Source organism: Agelaius phoeniceus, chromosome 11 (genome assembly GCF_051311805.1).
Source record: "Agelaius phoeniceus isolate bAgePho1 chromosome 11, bAgePho1.hap1, whole genome shotgun sequence".
In the NCBI taxonomy this organism is placed as follows: Eukaryota; Metazoa; Chordata; class Aves; order Passeriformes; family Icteridae; genus Agelaius; species Agelaius phoeniceus.
The window spans coordinates 12,100,469-12,118,847 of NC_135275.1; the positions used below are offsets into that span (position 1 = coordinate 12,100,469).

The 18,379-nt window shown below is 44.4% G+C and overlaps 2 protein-coding genes across 3 annotated transcripts in view; one reads left to right on the forward strand and one right to left on the reverse strand.

Annotated features, from left to right (window-relative positions):
* The window catches only part of KBTBD12 (kelch repeat and BTB domain containing 12), a 55,244-nt gene extending 41,937 nt beyond the window's left edge, over nt 1–13,307 (reverse strand). Inside the window, exons 1-2 of the mRNA XM_077184792.1 lie at nt 10,817–13,307; nt 10,028–10,101 (exon numbers count right to left, since the gene is read on the reverse strand). The gene's annotated coding sequence lies outside the window, so the exon portion shown is untranslated. The remainder of the gene's footprint in view (nt 1–10,027; nt 10,102–10,816) is intronic.
* Nucleotides 13,308–13,647: 340 nt separating this feature from the next.
* Nucleotides 13,648–18,379, forward strand: part of MGLL (monoglyceride lipase) — a 62,267-nt gene continuing 57,535 nt past the window's right edge. Inside the window, exons 1-2 of one of the 2 annotated variants that reach the window (XM_077184791.1) lie at nt 13,648–13,775; nt 14,826–14,964. In XM_077184791.1, the coding sequence (XP_077040906.1) occupies nt 14,840–14,964 (125 nt within the window). In that variant the 5' untranslated portion in view covers nt 13,648–13,775; nt 14,826–14,839. Of the gene's footprint in view, nt 14,242–14,825; nt 14,965–18,379 lie in introns of both variants that reach the window. The other variant, XM_054640161.2, reaches the window with a different exon arrangement.

Consider the following 18,379-nt stretch of genomic DNA (forward strand, 5'->3'; position numbering starts at 1 on the left):
TATTTATATGAAACCAGTCCACTACCTAAATAATAATCATGTTTCTGTATGGATGCATTTCTTCCGATAATTTCTATAATGAGCCTGTTTCACAAAAACACTGACACTTTTAAGGAAAATTTCTCTTTATTGCTCATGAAATTATGAGTATTTCTCTTGCATTTCACTGAATTAACTGGGACACCCCATCATGCAGTGGGGCAACCCCTGGGCAGCTCTCAGCAGCACTTCATGATGTCATAAATTGAGTGTGTGCCCCCCATATTTTTGCTGGAATTAAAAGCTTTTTCTGCTGTAAGCCAAGCCTGTTTTCACCTTCTCCATATAATTAAGTAATAATCTTTTCATTCTGATATCATTATCTGTTGTCATGGTGATTTTTGTTATAAAAATGAATGGCTGAGGTGTGGGCGAAGACAAGTTTTTCCTGAACTTTGTTAAGCTAATACCAAGGGAAGGGTATCTGTGATAATTCAATAAATGTGCGATCTTTTAGCACAGTGTATTTTAAAACAATGAGAAGGACTAGGCATCAGAGACAGAAAAGGCACATTTAATGCAAATTTATCTGTGTTTAGGAAATATGTGTTGAATTTAATGTTTTAGAACAGTGTCTGCATAACACCAGTCATACAGCACATGCTGGTGCTGCACGAGCAAAGACATTCGTTTCTAAATCTCAACTCTTAGTGATTCACTTATTGGAAAAATAGCCCTTTTTTAGGAGAAAGTCTGACCAGTTTCCAAGTGTGTCTTTATCACACTCATGTCTTTATCTGACCAAGGTTTCCAGTGTGTCTCTAGCAAACTTGTGTCGTTATCTGACCAAGGTTCCAAGTGTGTCTTTGTCACAGTCCAGAATTTGAGAACAGCTACACAAGGTTCACCCTTCACCTGAGAGCAGGACACCTGTTCTAGTGGATGAGTGCACACAAAGTGTCCATGGGTGAAGCTTTGCTCTGGTTTGCCATGAGCAGGACCATGAGTCACAGTCAGTTCTAGCTGAGCTTCAGAGGAGACCTACATCAGCTCAGTTGAACTCTGGCAGGGATCAGGACATGGTTTCTCTTTTCTGCCACTGAAACATCACAACTGAGGTTCTGAGCTGAACCCATCTCCTCTGTCACTCTTGCCATGGTTCAGGGCAGAACCTCATTCTCCACTGAAAAATACACAGCTGTGTCACTAAATGGTGGCACATCATCATGGCTTGGGAGAGGAGACCCTCATGCTTGGTGACTCCTGCCCTTGGGTGCCTCCCCAGCATGGACACTGCTCCTCTCATCTCCCATCTCAGCAGTTTCTTGGGCCTCCTCAGCCTCTTTTCCTGGAGAGTGAGGCAGCCTCTGGTTTGGCAACTGGTACCTCACATTTGCTTCACTTCCCACATGAGTGGTTCTGGTGTGTTTGTTCCTCCATGTGGCATCAGCTGAGTGTGGAGGAGCCTCCAGGCACCGGCCGATGGTACCAGCGCCGTTCATGGCACAGCTGCTCCCTGCTCCAGCACCTCCTGCCTGGGCAGCTTTGGCACCTCCTGCCTGGGCAGCTTTGGCACCTCCTGCCTGGGCAGCTGTGGCACCTCCTGCCTGGGCAGCTTTGGCATCTCCTGCATGGGCAGCTGTGGCACCTCCTGCATGGGCAGCTGTGGCACCTCCTGCCTGGGCAGCTTTGGTAACTCCTGCATGAGCAGCTTTGGCACCTCCTGCATGAGCAGCTTTGGTAACTCCTGCATGGGCAGCTGTGGCACCTCCTGCCTGGGCAGCTTTGGCACCTCCTGCCTGGGCAGCTTTGGTAATTCCTGCATGAGCAGCTTTGGCACCTCCTGCCTGGGCAGAGAGCCCGAGTGCTTTCAGCCCTCAGGGTGGGTCCTGACCCCATTGCAAGGGTTGCTCTACAAACCATTTGTTGTCAGAGCCAGCAGGGATGTTTTGGTTAACATATCTGTATAAATAGTGTCAGTTTGGGTACATAGGGACAAAAAACCCCAGAAATGCAGACATTCCAAGTTTGATTGTATTAGTTATTCTCTTATGACAGTCCAGATAAGATATTGATTTGGTTTTTTTTCCTTGGGGTTGGTGTTGACCTTTAGAGCAGGCCAAGGGCAATCTGGAGCTTGTCTGTGACCACGAGTCTGGGAGGCAGCACCCTGCAGCCCCTCTGAATTGAAATCTCTTTCTGGCTCTGTCAACTGATTCCCAGGTTGCCTGACAGATAATGTGGCATGCCAGCAACCCGCTGCTTTTCCATTTAAATTAATGATAAAGTTGTGGTTAAATTAACACTCCAGCAGAGGTAATAAGGACCAACTCAGCAGCTGCCATGATGTATGCAAATTGCAGTTTCACACATTAGGAGCTAGATGTTGCCTAATTTGTAGGTCTCTCTGTCTTTTAAATGAAAGAGCCTCCATTAAGTTCAGGCAATCTTAAAACAAAAGGCAAAAGAAACTCCCCAAAGTCAACCACTCACCAGTGCTTCTAACTGCAGATTTTAGATTTTTTTTATCGATTCTAACTACAGTTTTTCTTCTGAGGTTTCCCTCCTGAGCCCCAATAAACAGTTATTACTGAGTTACACTGCACGGCTGGGTGCTTTTAGGCAAAATATCTGCTGATTTCCAAAGAACAGACAGCCTGATTAAGGAGGTACTGCCGTCCCTTTGGTATAAACAGAAACCTCATTTAATTTGCAGTGGTGCCACAATCCTGAGGCTCAATATCCATCAGGGCTTTTTCCTCTGGAAATGAAACTGTAACAGAGCAAAAGAAGAGCTGTGATAGCTGCTAGCTAATCAGACAGTAGGAGCAGGCTGATAGGAGGGTCCTTTTTCTCCTTTTACATCAGTAGAGATGGGAATGGAGATGCAAAGAAGCATGTAACTGGATGGGGTTCTAGGAAAGGTTGGTCCCTATAGTTTTAATGCTCCTTAATCTCTCTAAGAAAATTAAGTAACTGTGTTAGAGTAAAAAGATTTCCAAATTGACACCAAAAGTGCATCCTCAGAACAGCAGATCTTGGGGTTATTATGGCCATGGAAATGACTAATGTCCATCAAGGTGTACTCTGTGAGAAAGAGCAAAATTTTAAAGCATTCTGAATCAAATGTTAGCTGTCTCAAAAGTGTGCAGTTGCTGTATATATGGCTAACAATGTACTTGAAGCTCACACGATCTTTTTCAGGTTTTATTCAGAAAGGCAAAGATTTAATTCTAAAACAAATCCCATCCACATGATTTAGGGATTTTTCTATCTTTTTGCTCTTCTGACTTATGTGGTCACTTCTCAAAAGCTGTTGCTACAGGTCTTGGAATACCTTTGGGGGAGATTCTTCTTCCTCTGCTCTTGTCACCAGCTCCTCCATGCTCTCTTCCTGATCCTGGATATCATCTTAGCCTTCACCTCAGCTAGAGATATCTTAATGACTCCTGGCATCCCATTAGCAAAGATTTAACAGGAACTTGCTCTGTCTAGTCATTATTTGGCTGCAAGTGTTGAAACAAACTAACTCTCACAGGAAAATGCAAGATAAAACTGCGATGAATTTGTGGGCAATAAACACTGAGGCTATAACCAAAAAGGGGGGGTCTGAGAGTGATTCCCAGCTCCCAGGAGTGAATGCATAGTCAGGCTGGTTTCCAGCTCCCTGCTGCAGTCAGAGCTCTCCATTGCTCTTACTTCTCAAGGAAAGGAAACCTGAGCAGTCAGGTGGGATGAGAGCTGCAGCCTGCCCTGAGCTGAGCTCTTGGGGACAGGGATTGAGGGAGAATCCCCAGGTGCCTTCCTTCTGCTCTTCAGATGCAGCCTTGCCAAACCTGAGTGGTTTACTGTTCAGAACACCAAAGGAGACTGCAATTCTCTCTGCTCTGACTCTGTCACTCAGTAGAAGGCCCTGACACTCTCTTTGGTCTTTGTCTCTCATTGCTGAACCAGGATAATGATGATTTCCCACCAGTCTGAGAGATTAATTAGCATTCACTAAGCTGCACTGGCCAATTGTGCAAATACATGTTTGTGTATTCCAATAAATTCTGCATTTGCTGCAGCCCCTCAACCTGGGACACAATGGAACCACAAAAAAAAAATTAAAAATTAGAAAAAAAAGCATTGTTCTCCTGACAAGCAGAGGCAATAACTCTGAGAGACACAGAATACTCCCATCATGGCCTTGAGGCATTTGTCCCTGAAGTGGTATGAAGATGATGTTGGTTCAGACACATCCAGTCCTGAGTGCTGAGCTGGAGGAGGTTCCTCTCTCCCATTCCTATGGCATCCCAAAGGTGACTGGGATGCCACATGGTGAAACTCTGTACCAGAGACACACAGACAGCCTGGACTGTCTGTCTCTGGGTGTCAGGGTGACTGGGAGACAGATGGTCCCAGCAGGAGTGTGAAGGAAGAACCATCAGCAGGGCCTTACCCTCAAAGCCCTCAGTAAATGGTGCACATCCTGACAGGCTGGCACCAGATCCCTCCTTCACCCCATGATCTGAGTCACAGGCTGCAGCTTTGTGAGTTCTCCTCTGCAGGTTCTCATGAATTAGGAGGTAAAAACTTGAAAAGATCTGCAATATCACCATCCTTTTAATTGCCCACCTACATTTGCCCATAAACATGCAGCTGATTTTGCTCAAACCTAGCAGCTGACCATAATGGTTTATCCTAGAGCAGCATAGAAAATAAGCAGGAATTGGGATCCTTCAAAAAAAATTAAAATTTCTTCTATTTCTGTTCAGAAAAAAAAAAGGATGAAGAAATGTAGCATCTTCCAAGCTACATCCCATGTGGCAATCTTCCAAACCTCTTTCCATATGTTCCTAAGTGTTGAAAGCCCAAATGTTCCCTATCTTGCTGCCAAGTTCTCTGCATCAATCCAAATGGCTCTTACAATACAGTTGGATATTGTCTAGAGAAAAAAATCCCCTCGGATAGATTGATAATTAAAAATATATTTGATCATCAGAGAGATATGACTGGCCAAGGGGTGCTGTGCTGAATGGATCATTCATGCTCACATATTTCAAAGCAGAAGGATATCTTTCTGATCTTAATGGAGTTGCCCCAGAAATCCTTAATTGTTACAGAACATATTGCTGAAGAGATTTGAAACTGGGCCCAGAGGAGGAGGCAGATGAGCCAGAGCAGAGCTCTGCCCTGCCGGGTGCAGCCTGGGGAGCGTGGCTGGCTGCACAGGGAGGCTCTGGGCCCCAGCAGCCATCACTGCATTGGTCTCATTGCTCTCCCTGCCTCATTTCAGACAGCCCCACAAAACTAAAGGCTAGGAATTTGTCCTTGTTTTCAAAACCACAGCATAGCTGCTGCTGTAATCCCATCCCTGCAAGTGCTGGGCTACTTGGCAGAGGTCTTGGGATGGGGTGAGGCTACACGTGTTGGTCAGCGCTTCTTGTACACATTTCGTAGCATGGGAGGGAAAGAGAGACTCTCCAGCTTAGCAGCTGAATGTTGCAGCCTCTCATCTGCTCTCTTCTTCCTCAACCCTCCCAAGGTCTAGCACTGATGAAGCTTCATGTAGATATCTCCATCCAGGAGCTCTCCTTCCTCTTGGGTCTGAAAGTGTAGCATCTCCAAACCTCAGTTTCCATTTAAAAACTTACTGTAGCTCCAGAGGAGGTTCAGTAATGTACCTGAGAAAGTCAACAAGTGAAAATAAACACCTGCTGGTGTCAGAGCATAGTACTGTGGGCTGGAAGGTTCCCATCTGCACGAGTTCAGGAGTCCCCTGCAATGGGTCTGCAGCAGGACTATGAATTGGTGTTATGAGTCCCCAGCAGCTGCAGATGCCACTGCCTCCCCAGCACAAACAAAACCACAGATACCTGTGCTACAGGAGAGTCAGACTGTAGCCAAGATAAATGGATAACTTGTGTTGGAGGAATCAGGATGAGGTTTGGGGAGCGAACTCTCAGATACTGTAACGTGTGATGTTATTAGCAGTACATGCTACTAATACAGTAAGATCAGGTGGCAGGTGTTGATGGCCTTGGGGACTGAAGGCACATCTCTAAAGCATACAAGGCTCTGGTAACTGTCCCTTCATGTCCTGAGATTGTCCAAGTAGCATTGCCATCTTACACAGGAGATACTTTGGGGTGCTTTGTCCCATTTTTCACTGCAATGCTTCTCATTTGTCTTCTCCTTTCTGTGTACTCCTGGGTCAATTACCACATGCATTAGTTCAGCTTAGGAGAAAAACCAGTGAGTGCATTTTTATGGGCTAGAAGGTATAAAATAATTGTAGCAGACACTGCAAAAATTAAATAACTGAGAGGGAACAATTATGAACCAGATGCAAACAGTGATGAATACTTAGTACAGAACAGGTCACCTGTGATTTCATGGTACTGGGGCACAACACTGAGCACAACTGGGCCTTAGTTCTGTTGGTCACCTGGTGCCACCACAGTAAAAGAACCCTCCCAGGAGCTAGCAGTACATTTGGGGTGAGGTTTCTGCAAGACAATAAGATCCTGCCTAACACCTACACCAGGGTGGCAGAGTACCTGTCACAGTTCTTTTGTTGTTCCATAGCACAATGCTTTATTTTTTTCTGCATGTGTATTTCACACTAGGGACATTTTTTATTTTCTCTGGTACTATTTCCACTTTGCAGCAGTGTGAGCAGGAGCAGGATCAGGCCTCCAGTTAAATAACCAATGCAGCTGTTTTGCTGAACCAGCTTCCTGGCTTGGAAATGAATCCAGTCAGCTGTGGATCACAAACCCCAGTAATGGAGATTTCAAAGATTTCATACATTAATTTTTCTTCTTAATATTTGAAGAGTTACTTTTCTTACAAAATCTGTTAGGCAGATGTTAGGAAGTAATTACTGTACATGAATCAGAAGGAGAATGCACATCTTATATTGAACATGAGTGGACTGAGTAAAGAGACTGATGATAGATGAAAAAAAAAGCTAAAATAGATCTGAGTGAAATATGCCTGAATTTGCCTGAGGATTATAAGGAGGAAGGAGCACAGGGCCAGCTCCTCTCATGAGCCATGTGTTCATTGTCTTCCCAACACAAGCAGCCACTGCTTTTTTGTCAGCAGCAGAACCATTGAGAGAAATAGAGTTGCCATCAACACCTAACATCTAATTGCTTTCCAGGCAATTGCATCAGGGTCCAGTGTGCTGGACAGAGCTCAAACATCACAAAACTAAAATGCTCTCAAGTGTCCCAAAGAATCCTTAGATCATGGAGCACATAGATGTGGCTGACAAGACTGATCATACCTGTTAAACTCTGTCTTCATGTACAGATTTATTGTAATTTTTATGTATAAATACAAACAATCTTCAAATGATGGTGTCAGGAGTAATAACACCAGAACAATAGGATAGAAAGCAAAACTGTAGGGAAAATGTTGCCCTGAATAATGCAATTGTCCAGGCTGTGATTTTGTCCAGGCCACAATATCCCATATATTTACAAACCTGGGCAATCTTCAGGGGCTGAAAAAGTTGCTGCTTCCACTGTACACAGTGCTCTGATGGATAGATTTTGAGATGAGTTGGGAGTTAGTAATGGTATAATTGGGTAAGCAAAATCAGGAGCATTAAGGATGGATTCTGCCCTCAGCTTGCCTCCAGTATTGAGCCCTACTTTTCTCTGCACTGGTTTCTCCTATGTAAAATACAGAAATCATTCTTCCTTTCTGAAGTACTTTAAAATCTCAGGTTCAGAGTACTGCATTAGAGTTGAATAAAATATCTCAACAACTGATAATAAAAATACTGTGTGTCTTTTTCCATCACTAGCAGTTAATGCCCTTCAGAGATGGGGTTTCTGTAATTACCTTTATGCCACAATGTGGCTGGAGCAACTGAGGCTGTAATCAAGGAAATGATTCACCTGTACTGTGAAAGCTGCCTTAAGATGCTTTTTAGAGACATAAAACAGACCTTCAGATTGTGCTTATTGTCACACATAAAGTCAATTTCATTCAAAATACAAATTTCACATCAGTAACCACAGCCTTCTAAATTCCATCCAGAGTCTATAACCTATAAACACCATAACCAGAAATGTTACAAAGGAAGCCTTTAAAATCACAAACCAGGCAGAATGTTTAATATTTAAAGTCTAATTTACAATATAAAACCTCATTTTGAGAAATGCTATGAAAGCATCAGGGTTGGGTGCATTTTAGAGCAGCATTTGTCACAAAAAAGAGCTTGAACATTTGGGTTGCCAAGGCAGAAACAAACACCACAGACTCTTTTTACCCTTATGGGGATTCATCAAGGTTGTGCAGTGCAGCTGTTGTCTTAGTAAAAGAAAGTATCAGCCCCTGGCTGAAGGAAACAGAAACATAATTATGTTATGATGAGCTGGAAAACGTGCAAAGAAAAATTGGAATGCAAAGCGTGATAAATGATGCTTTGTCAATTGCAAAGCAGCAAGAAAAGCAGGCAGCACAATAAGAGCCCTTCTCCAGTCAATGCTTCCAGTTCAGCTACCAAAATAAAGCCCCACTGTAAGCATGGCAGGGTAGTGCTGGCTTTTGGCTGTAGCATTTAGCCCTGGTGGGTTGGTAAGAGTGGATAATGCAGTCAACCTTAGGAATAAAAACGAGAAAAGGAATTGTCAGGTACTCCTCAAAACTGAGACCATAATTCCTGCTAGAGAAAATTCATAGTGTCATCTTACTCTGATTTTTATCCATATTAAAATTCCAAGGTTTGGACCTTCTCCTTCAGGTTCCTTTTGATTATGTTTTCTGCCCCCAAAACCCTTTCTCTGCCAAGGTGACCAACATTTTATGAACATTACTATGGCCATAGACAAGGAAATGCCATTCTGTAAAAACATTCTTTAAGCAGTCTGTGCTCACATTGACAAGGGCAGGATTTCCCTTTCTCCTTACACCACTGAAGTTCATTCTAGGGATGTGTACAAATCCAGAGGGAGAATTGGACTAATTATATACCAGTACAGGAAACTTTTATTTAGACATTGCAAAGATAAAAAGGGACAAATGTCTAAAGAAAACCCCTAGATAAAGGGTAGAATGAATAAAAACAACCCAAACCAACCCAGCTGAGGGTTTTTTGGTGGGGCTGCAATGCCCACATGCAGCCCCTGTCCAGCAGAGCTGAGGCTGTGCCCTCTAGTGCTGCCACAGAACTGAGCTGAGGCCCCACAGCTGAGCCTGTGCTCTTCCAGACCTCTGAAGAAACCTCTTCATTCCCAAGGCAGAGCTATTCTCAAACCAAAAGGCTGCTAAAATAACTCCATCAACCTCCCTCCTATGGAAAAAAGCTCTAGGGCAGAATTTCCACTCTCATTTTGAATTTCCTGCCTTTGGAAGATGCCTTCCTTTTAATACTAAAAATGTCTCAGAATCTGGTATTAATAATCTTGTGGGGTTTTTAGTAAAAAAAACCCAAACAAAAAACCAAATGAAGCACCCAACAATATATACATTGCTTCTGTAATGAAAAACAACCACTTCTCAAATTAGCATCTATGTAGGATAGGTAATCTTCCCTACATCAGTTTAAAAGGCTGAAACTGATATTCAATTACTGTATTTTTAAGGGTGTATTTTTTGCCCTGTCAAATAAGGAGCACAGGCAAGATACTAATCACTCCACTCATACAGCTGCTGTTTGTAAGTCACAGATTTGTGACTTTTCATTACAGTATGATTTGCAAATTTTTATGACCTACAAAAAATTAGAGCTATTTTTACCACTAATTATTTTTATTTACATGGTAAAATTGCTTTATTATTTGACTGTAGTTTACATCTAGGGGTACTAACCCACTTGTAGCCTAATCTAATAGTTTTATTCCTAGTGATTGGGGAAGGTGAGATTACTGAGAGGCAACAAATCAGTGGAAGCCTGCAAACAATTCCTGTGATACTCATGTATTCCCTGTGCTTACCCTTCAGCCTTTCTCCATTTCACACCAATTTGTGAGGTGGTCCATGAGGCTGTAGAATTCTGCAGAACAATCTTGAGCTACTTATAATTCCTCCTGACATTGTTAAGATTTACCTGATCAATACAATATTTTCCTCTAGTATTTTCTTCTTCAATTTGGTTTGCCTGACACCAAGCTTCTTTTTTGGCTGCAAGACATTAAAAGAGATATTTTACAAGTGAGAACAGTTGATCCCAGCCTCCACTCCTGCCTCATCCCCATACATGTCTTATTCAGGAAAACCAAGAGAAAAGCAAAAGCTGATTACAGAAATAAGTAAAGGTGAATGCCTGGACTCCGTCTAAGGATTAATAATAATAATTTAAAAAACAGCCAAAGAGAAGGGAAAATTCAAATTAATTACTCTAAACTGACAGCTTTAGTGGCATTGGCTTCTTTGATTTTCACTTGATTTCAATTCTTCCTCTTCATGCTTCATTTCCCATCATTTCCCAGATGTTCTATTGCTTGTGCTGTTGCTCTCTCCAGCTGCTCCCTGACTACTGTAACTTCCAGAATTTTTCTGGTTTTGCAGCAGATTCTTCCATAACCACATACTACTAATATATTTTATTATTCTGTCCTCCTCCTCTGATATTTTTTCCGCCTTCTTGTCAGCAAAAGTTCACTTTGTGGTCCTGGTGAGCAGAATCCCAAGTGGTTTAGCACACACAGCCTATCAAATCTACTCCTCAAACAAAACCACTGCTTTAAAATTTAGGAACATGGTGCTGTCAACAAGAGCAGAAGAGTCTCATACAGTCTATTTACCTTTGCATGCCAACAGGATAGGACCCATTAAAAATTCATGTTGGGAACAAAAGCCTAATTGCAAAGAAAGTCCTTGTTCTTTGTTCCCTTACCTGCTATCAGAGCTTCACACCAGCCTGCTGTGCTCTGTCCCATCATCCTTCTCTTCTCTTCTCTTCTCTTCTCTTCTCTTCTCTTCTCTTCTCTTCTCTTCTCTTCTCTTCTCTTCTCTTCTCTTCTCTTCTCTTCTCTTCTCTTCTCTTCTCTTCTCTTCTCTTCTCTTTGCTGTGATATCAAGTTTCATTACATGTATTTACTCTGTCATTCCAGCAATTGATCCTTTCCCTAGAATTTGCTTTGTCTGAAAGTGTACCCCTTTTTCTCTATATTCCTGTGCATACCTTGGGGGGTCAATGGAGACACTTAATTAAGCAGGGCTCAGCCTTTAATAAACTAAACATCCTTTCCTACAAGGATTGAGTAATTGCTGAGTTAGTGTAAAGATTCACCAAGCAGGAATTTATTTTTTACTAGAAGTTCATTTAGCCTAAACTGTATTTCTGAAATGTATTTGACTCTACCAAGACAAGAGAAGATGTTACAATCTCATAAATATTGCATGCTCAGGCATCCCTTTGATTTCTCACAGGGAGGCAGTATGCAGCAATTGCTCTGCTGAAGCCTGGTGTGTAGTCTGGGTATCAGGTACATGAATTCCCCAGACACAATCCAGTTTTCTCCAGTGGCTTTTCATTCACAGCTTAAACTCTGCAAAATGATAAGACAACAAATCAGCAGTTGCTCCTCATTCATTTTCACGTTGCTAACATTGAGATGGGGAAGTGTGTATCACCCATGGGAAGAAATGTCCTCAGATTCCTGGGGTCTTAGGGAAGCTGGTGAGAAGGGAAGGAGCTGTTGGTAAATTCTTCATTCCAGTGCTGTGGTGAGGGCCTGGGCCTGCAGAGAGGGCAGGCTGCACCACAGTTATGCTGTCTCCAATGTTAGCTACACTGAGGTTAACAGGGTACCAAGGGAATCATATATCTGGGCTGAGCAGGGCAGGCTCTCAAAGTCAGGGTCTCGCCCTTGTGTCCCAACAAAGGTCGTTTTCCTTGAGATGCTATTTTTATCCAGAAGTTTAAAAAGAGATTTTCTCCTCAACTCCCTCCACCCCTGTGTGGCCCTGGGAACTCTGATATTCCCAGCACCACAGCAGGAGAGGAGCCTGTTCCTGGCATCAGATTTCATGCATGGCTGTAGGGAAGCAGTAAAGTGTTCCTGGCAGATAAACCCTGAGTGGGGGAAGAGGCTTCTTTCCTTCTTTCTTTTCTTCTTAATCCAGTTATTATCTGATCTGTATCATTTAAATAATTATATATGTTCTTGCTTCTACCAACTCTGGAGCTGGCTTGTGATAGCTCTTTAATTCCACCCATTCATACTTAGATAGTAACTGGCCTAGCGAATGGTACAGCTCCAGGTACAGCTCCCAGGGCTCTGGCTTAAGAGCCACCTGACCTAAATCTCACTCATTATAAACAAACAGAAATGTTGGTTTTGTTCATTTTTTTTTTCCGAACAACAGCAGTTACAGGAACATGTAATTTTGCTTTTGCCATTTATAACTAACACCCCCCCCCCAGGCATTTAATATAAATGACACTGAAAGATGAGTAAAATAAAATATGGTTTTGATTTCCCTTTTATTTTTATATGGCCCATCTCTGAGGTTTTGCATTTATTGTTATTAGTGATAGCATGTGTTTCTTTCCTTTCTTCAACCTTTGTTCACAGATTTACACTTGATGAGCATGTTGCTTCACTTCAAAAATAAGGTTAATAGCTGCCTCTTCTTAGAAAGGCTTGAGACCTCTAAGCATATGTAGGCATGTAAAAATGAAAGGAGCTGATGAAATGTAAAAGGCATGAATCTGTGCTCAATCAATGCTAACCACTTAGCAGTATTAAATGACAAAATTCTCTATTGGGATAGCTCCCCTTAAAGCTGGGGAGCTATTTTGGCTTCAGGGAGCCTTGCTGTGACAATTTTTATAAGCAAGTATCATATACCACCAAACAGATCTCACATTACAGAGTAGCAGCACATGTATTGCATATAGTCTATAGTGACATAATGATTTATGTGAGTATAAATCATATGCTGTGTTTATAAATGGCCTTTACCCTGAATGAGGCTGCAAAGCTTGGGCACTTCTCTGAGCTAGTATCGGAGCAATCTCCCCGGCATGGCTTCAAAGCCTGAAGAGGTGCACATTAAACGCAGACAGCGAAGTTTGGTATTGGGATCCGAGAGAGCTGTTCGGACCGGGATGCCCAGGAGGCAGCACGGCTCCACCATGTCCTCCTGTCTCTGAAATTCTACGCGAGCAGCCGCCCCCGGCCCCGGGCTGTCTCCGCTGTTCCCCCGCCCGCGGCTGAGCCGCTCCTGAGCCCGATCCCGGTGCCGGGGCTGCGGGAGCGCTGCGGCCGCACCAGCCCAGCGGGGCGGCGGCGGAGCCGGAGCGGAGCCCCCGCGGGAGGGCAGCGGGCAAGGGGCGGCCGTGCCTCCGCCCGGGGCCACCGCGGGGCTGCCCCGCTGCCCGCCCAGCCCGGCCCTGCCCAGCCGAGGGTGCGGCAGCACCGCCCGCCCCTCCATCCATCCTTTCATCCATCCACGCATCCATGCATCCTCCAGCCATCCAGCCAGCCATCCATCCAGCCATCCAGCCAGCCGCCCAGCGCCCTCCCGCCGCTCTCCTTCTCTCCGGGAGCAGCCCGAGCGCACCGTGCGGTGGAGCCACCGCGCTTCGGCTCCGCGGGGCCGCCGCGCCCGGCCGCGGCTGGAGGATGCGTGTGCGGGGCTGGCGACCTGGCATCGCGTCGGTGCTTGGATCCTCCCTCCTCCCTCTCCTCCTCCTCCTCCTCCTCCTCCCCTCCCTCCCGCTCGCCGCCTGGCAGCGCGGGGCTGGGGAAGTTGCGCTTACACGAGAGATGGCTTCGCAGCGGGGATCGCTTTGAGGAAAGGTCTCCCCCCCCCTCGCCTCCCCCCGGCGCCGCGGCCTCCGAACTGTAAGTGGCAGGAAGGAAGTAAAGTTGCAAACAACCTGCCGCGGCAGGAACTTTGTGAGCTGCTCCAGCTGCATGTGCTCAAGGTGCCTTTGATGTACGTGCAGCAGCTTCTGGAAAGTGGACTGCAGCTTTCCCACCCGCCAGCCCTCCCTCTCCCCAACCCTTCCCAGCCTCCCCTCCCACCACCGCCACTTCAGCCCGCACACGCAATTTGTTTGAGAAGAAAAAAAAAAAAAGTGATGAACGAGAAGTGGTGAATTACCCAAGCGACTTTCCTCAAAGAGCGAGCGAGCCGGGGAGAGGAGCCGGGGCGAGCCCCGCGCTCGCAGCGCCGGGAGGGACCCGCGGGGCTGCCGGGCTGCGAACGCGGCTCCGCAGCGAGATGCAAAAAGCCTCATCTGCTTGCGTTTGACTTGCGATGCCGGCTCCTCACTAGAATGCAAACCCTTGCACAGGATGAAAACAGGTTTGTGGCACATTCTCTTGGAAATGTTTCGCTCCCCGCCGCCGCCACCTTCCTGTCTGAGATGTCAGAGAAGATCTTAATGATGACACGGTGGCAGATACCTCTGCTGTGTACCCACCACTGTTCTTTGGAGATGCTCCGCCAGAGATAAATCTTTTATGCAGCTGTCTTTTCATATCTGTAGCGATTGCTGCATAATTTGCTCTTGATTGCAGTTAAAATATTCTCTTTAGGATCCTCTTCACAAAATGATGCAAAATAAACTCAGATGGGAGAAGTGTGGAATAGAAAGCCATAAATGAAGTACTGATGGTGGACTGCTCTTCCCTTCTTCTTGTTCCCTCCCCCGCTTAATGTTCTACCTCTAAATGTGAGCCTTTTCTGAACAAAAACATTTGCTACATTTCTGTTTTAAAGCAGTGATTTTGGGGGCTCTTTGGCTGTTGTTTTGGGAGCAGCCTCCCATCAGTGGTACTTGCCTTACTGATTGACTTTCTTGAGTGTCTGTGGCTGCCAAGCCCATCAGCTTTTATCTTGTTTCCACCTGTTTTAAAGTATGTCTTGTTTCTTCTAACACCTTGCAGGTCATTCTTCCAGAATGCCAGAGGAAAGTTCACCAAAGCGGAGTCCTCAAAACATCCCATACAAGGATCTGCCCCATATCATCAATGCTGATGGGCAGTACCTCTTCTGCAGGTATTGGAAGCCAGAAGCATCTCCCAGGTGAGCACTTTCAAGCAAATGTCCTTTCTACTATCACTAGATATGACTCTGTTAATGCAATTATTATTTATAGCTTGACTGGCATTACTGGGTCGTGTGCACGGAGCTTTATAGAGCCCCTAAGAGAGTTTTCTGTCAGCTGAGAAAGTCCCTGCTGTAAAAATTACATTCTCCAAACCTTAACTTGCTTGAGTCAGCCTTGCAGGTATAAAACGTGAAGCTGCTGTCATTCCATGCACAGCTGGCTTGGTTGGCAGTTCAATATTCTACCAAGTGGCTCTGGCAGGTGGCTGATGCCTATCAGCAGTAAACAGCTATCCCCAAACTAATCGCACTGGCAGTCAGGGAGGGCACGGATACAGGCTTTGGAATGTTCAATCTTGCTGATTTTCTCAGTGTCAACAAACTTAACATCAGCATCTGAGTTCAGTTTCAGTAGTAATAGCAGGGCAACAGGCAGAATGTTTGACTGCATTGCTTTTTGACTGGTTTTAAATTATTTATACTTAGTAAATGATTCAGGGAGCTCTCTCACTGGAAATCGCAATTTCAAAACTGACCTGTGTAATAAACACAGACAAAGGATCAGATAGAGAATTTTTTCTAATATTTTGTCATAATTAAAATAATCTCTTTAATAGCTTTCTATGCTAATTATGATCTGATGTGGCTCCTGTAGTTATGATCTTTCTTCTTCCAGTATCTGCTGGCTTGGCATGTATTTGTGCTGCCACTAGTTATTTAGGTATCTACTTCATAAAAGTCTGGATATTGCTTAATTATTTACTTTTTCTGCAAGCCAACAGGAAGAGCTGTGTTGGTTTTATATAGCTAGAAAACAGTCACAGGAACAAGTTGTTCAATCTGTAGTAGGGAGTTGAACTTTATCCTGACGACCCGACAGGTGAGACACCATCCTCTGCCCAAACCAGCCTGGCAACTGCTCTGAGAGAGGGATACAGGTCCAAGTTAACCGGCCTTGGGGTTTATGCCTACAAAGTGGGAATAACATAGGGCTGGGTTAGGACTCAGGTAATAAAGAGGGTGGGCAAGCACCAAAATATACTGGCCCCAGAGGGGAGGACAGTGCAGACACCCCACCATAGCCCCATGGCCCAGGCTGGGCTGTAGGACAGAGTTCTGGTTCAAGATCTCCTGGTCTACAGAGCATTTTATAGTTGCTTCTACTCACTGCCTTTCAGAAACAAGGAGGAAGGGTTTTGGCACTGATGCATTACATAGTCTTTGCACCAACCTGAAAATTGCCTTTATGGAAAAATAATGCTATGAAATCAAGTTTCTAATGTGAAACCAGGCTGTTTTGTATTATAATGGTAATTAATCATTAACTACCCATAACATTTGTCACCCAGTTGTGGAACTGCTTTTTTATCACTTTTAATTTCTTACCAAATTAGTGGTGGGTGGATGGATCTTTGTTCCAGAAATGATAAGGAGCTGAGAGTGAAAACTTGGTGTCTAAGTCCTCTGGGTAGTTAATTTTTTTCAGTGGTCTGTGCACCAAGCAGTTAATTAAGAGTGAACTTGTCCTAGTTTTGTGACAAGAAAAATGGATGGGATCAGTGTTGCTCATTTACAAGAGCTCCTGTGTGTGTGTTTGCATGTTTGTGTATAAGAAGGGGGCGTATTGTTTATTATTAGCTCTTCATGAATTGTTATATATGAGAGATGGTAAGTGACTGAATAACAAGTCAGTGCCTGGATCCTGTGATCAAGATTGCTCTTGAAGTGCTTTGATAGGCAAACCAAAAATACATTATTTTGCCCCCTTTCACTTTACATAAGAAGCTCTGCTTTTTCTTCTTCCTGTGAAGAAGCTCAGCAACTTTCATCTAATTTTAAGCATTCAGCAGAACTGATCTCTCTCTATATATATGTATAGGGAGAGAAAGAGAGACACCTCAGGGGACTTTTACAGGCCTGTTGCAATTTATTTCAAATACTGAAAGCAATTCTTTCAATCTTCTAACTCAATTGTTGATTCAGGTTCAAATCTTAACTCTAATGAATGATGCTATAACCGTCAAATGGTGAGATCTTTCATTGATCCATTATGTGCCTAATCCCAGCTAGAGCTGTGGAAATACCTCTTCACTGCAGATGCCCAAAGATTATCATTGACTTGTCTTCTATTAGAATAGTACTTATCGCCCTTGATCCCTCCCCCAGGGAGGGGGAAAGCCCAGGATGTCTGCCAAAGGAAATATTAAAAAGTAGCTCTAGCCTGGGCTTGAAGAGCAGACAATGGCCAGGCAGTCTCTGAAAGTGGGGATGACTGACAGACACCACCCTTTGGAGCTGGTGCTTCTTTTTTATCTCGTTGAACAGACTCATAAATGTGGATAAAAGTCTGTAGCAGATTAATGTGTTATAGCACATTAAAAAAAAAACAAACAAAAACAACCACAAAAAACCTATTTTTTCAGGAAGATTGAGAAATTTTGAGAGGCGTTACTGCTTCATGCTCACAAATACCCAGGCTCTGATCCTGTGTGGTGTTGATCTGACTGATCAGCCCATACTGGTGCACATATGGAAGCTTTGTTATAAGTGCCACTGAGGCCAAGGTTGTCCTGCCAGTGAAAGGCACCTATTGTGAGTTCCTCAGCAGGGTCTGCTTTGTTTCAGAGAGGGATTTAGGTGATTACTTCACAGGAAGCTGACACACAAAGGCACTCAGATGTCATAATGATTAGATGGGGTAGATGGAGTAAGGAGTAATGGGACTAAGGAGGAAGAAAGACAGTGTTTTCCACTTGTTTTTGGCGTGGGAAGTCACTCCCAACAGCAGAGCTGGGCCCTGGGTGTCATCTTCTCTTGCTACCTGCTGGCAGCAGTGCAGGTGCAGCTTCCCTGGCCAGCAGCCCTGCAGGCTGCCCAACTTGTTGAGCCAGTTCCATCTTAAAGTGTAATTAAGTGGTCTCTCCTTGCTGAATGCAGCAGGGAAGAAAAAGCAGTGTGTTCTGGTGTTGTTTTCATGTTTTGTGCCAACAGCAGAACTTGTGGACCATGGAAATGGACAACTCTGGCACCAAGTGCTCACTGCTGAATGCAACACTTAGGATCTGGGCGAGGCATGGCACTTTCAGGTCTTTGTAATGTTGTTTGAAGGAATTAAATCATTAGAACCAAACAGGACTGATCTCATGCCTATAGTATGTCCCAGTAGCCAAAGAAACCCTACTTAATGGGAAAGCAGTCACTGTGTAAACATAAGCAAGGCTTAAACCTCTGTCACCACCCTGAGCACTCTGAGACAAAATATGAGGTAACAGGAGGTGGGGAATTATGAAACCAAGTTCTATTCCCAGCTCTCAGACAAAGCTGCTAAGAATAGACGCTGGTGAGGAAGGGGAAGGAGAGTTGGGAGGAGAAGACATTTCCTTTGAGGCCC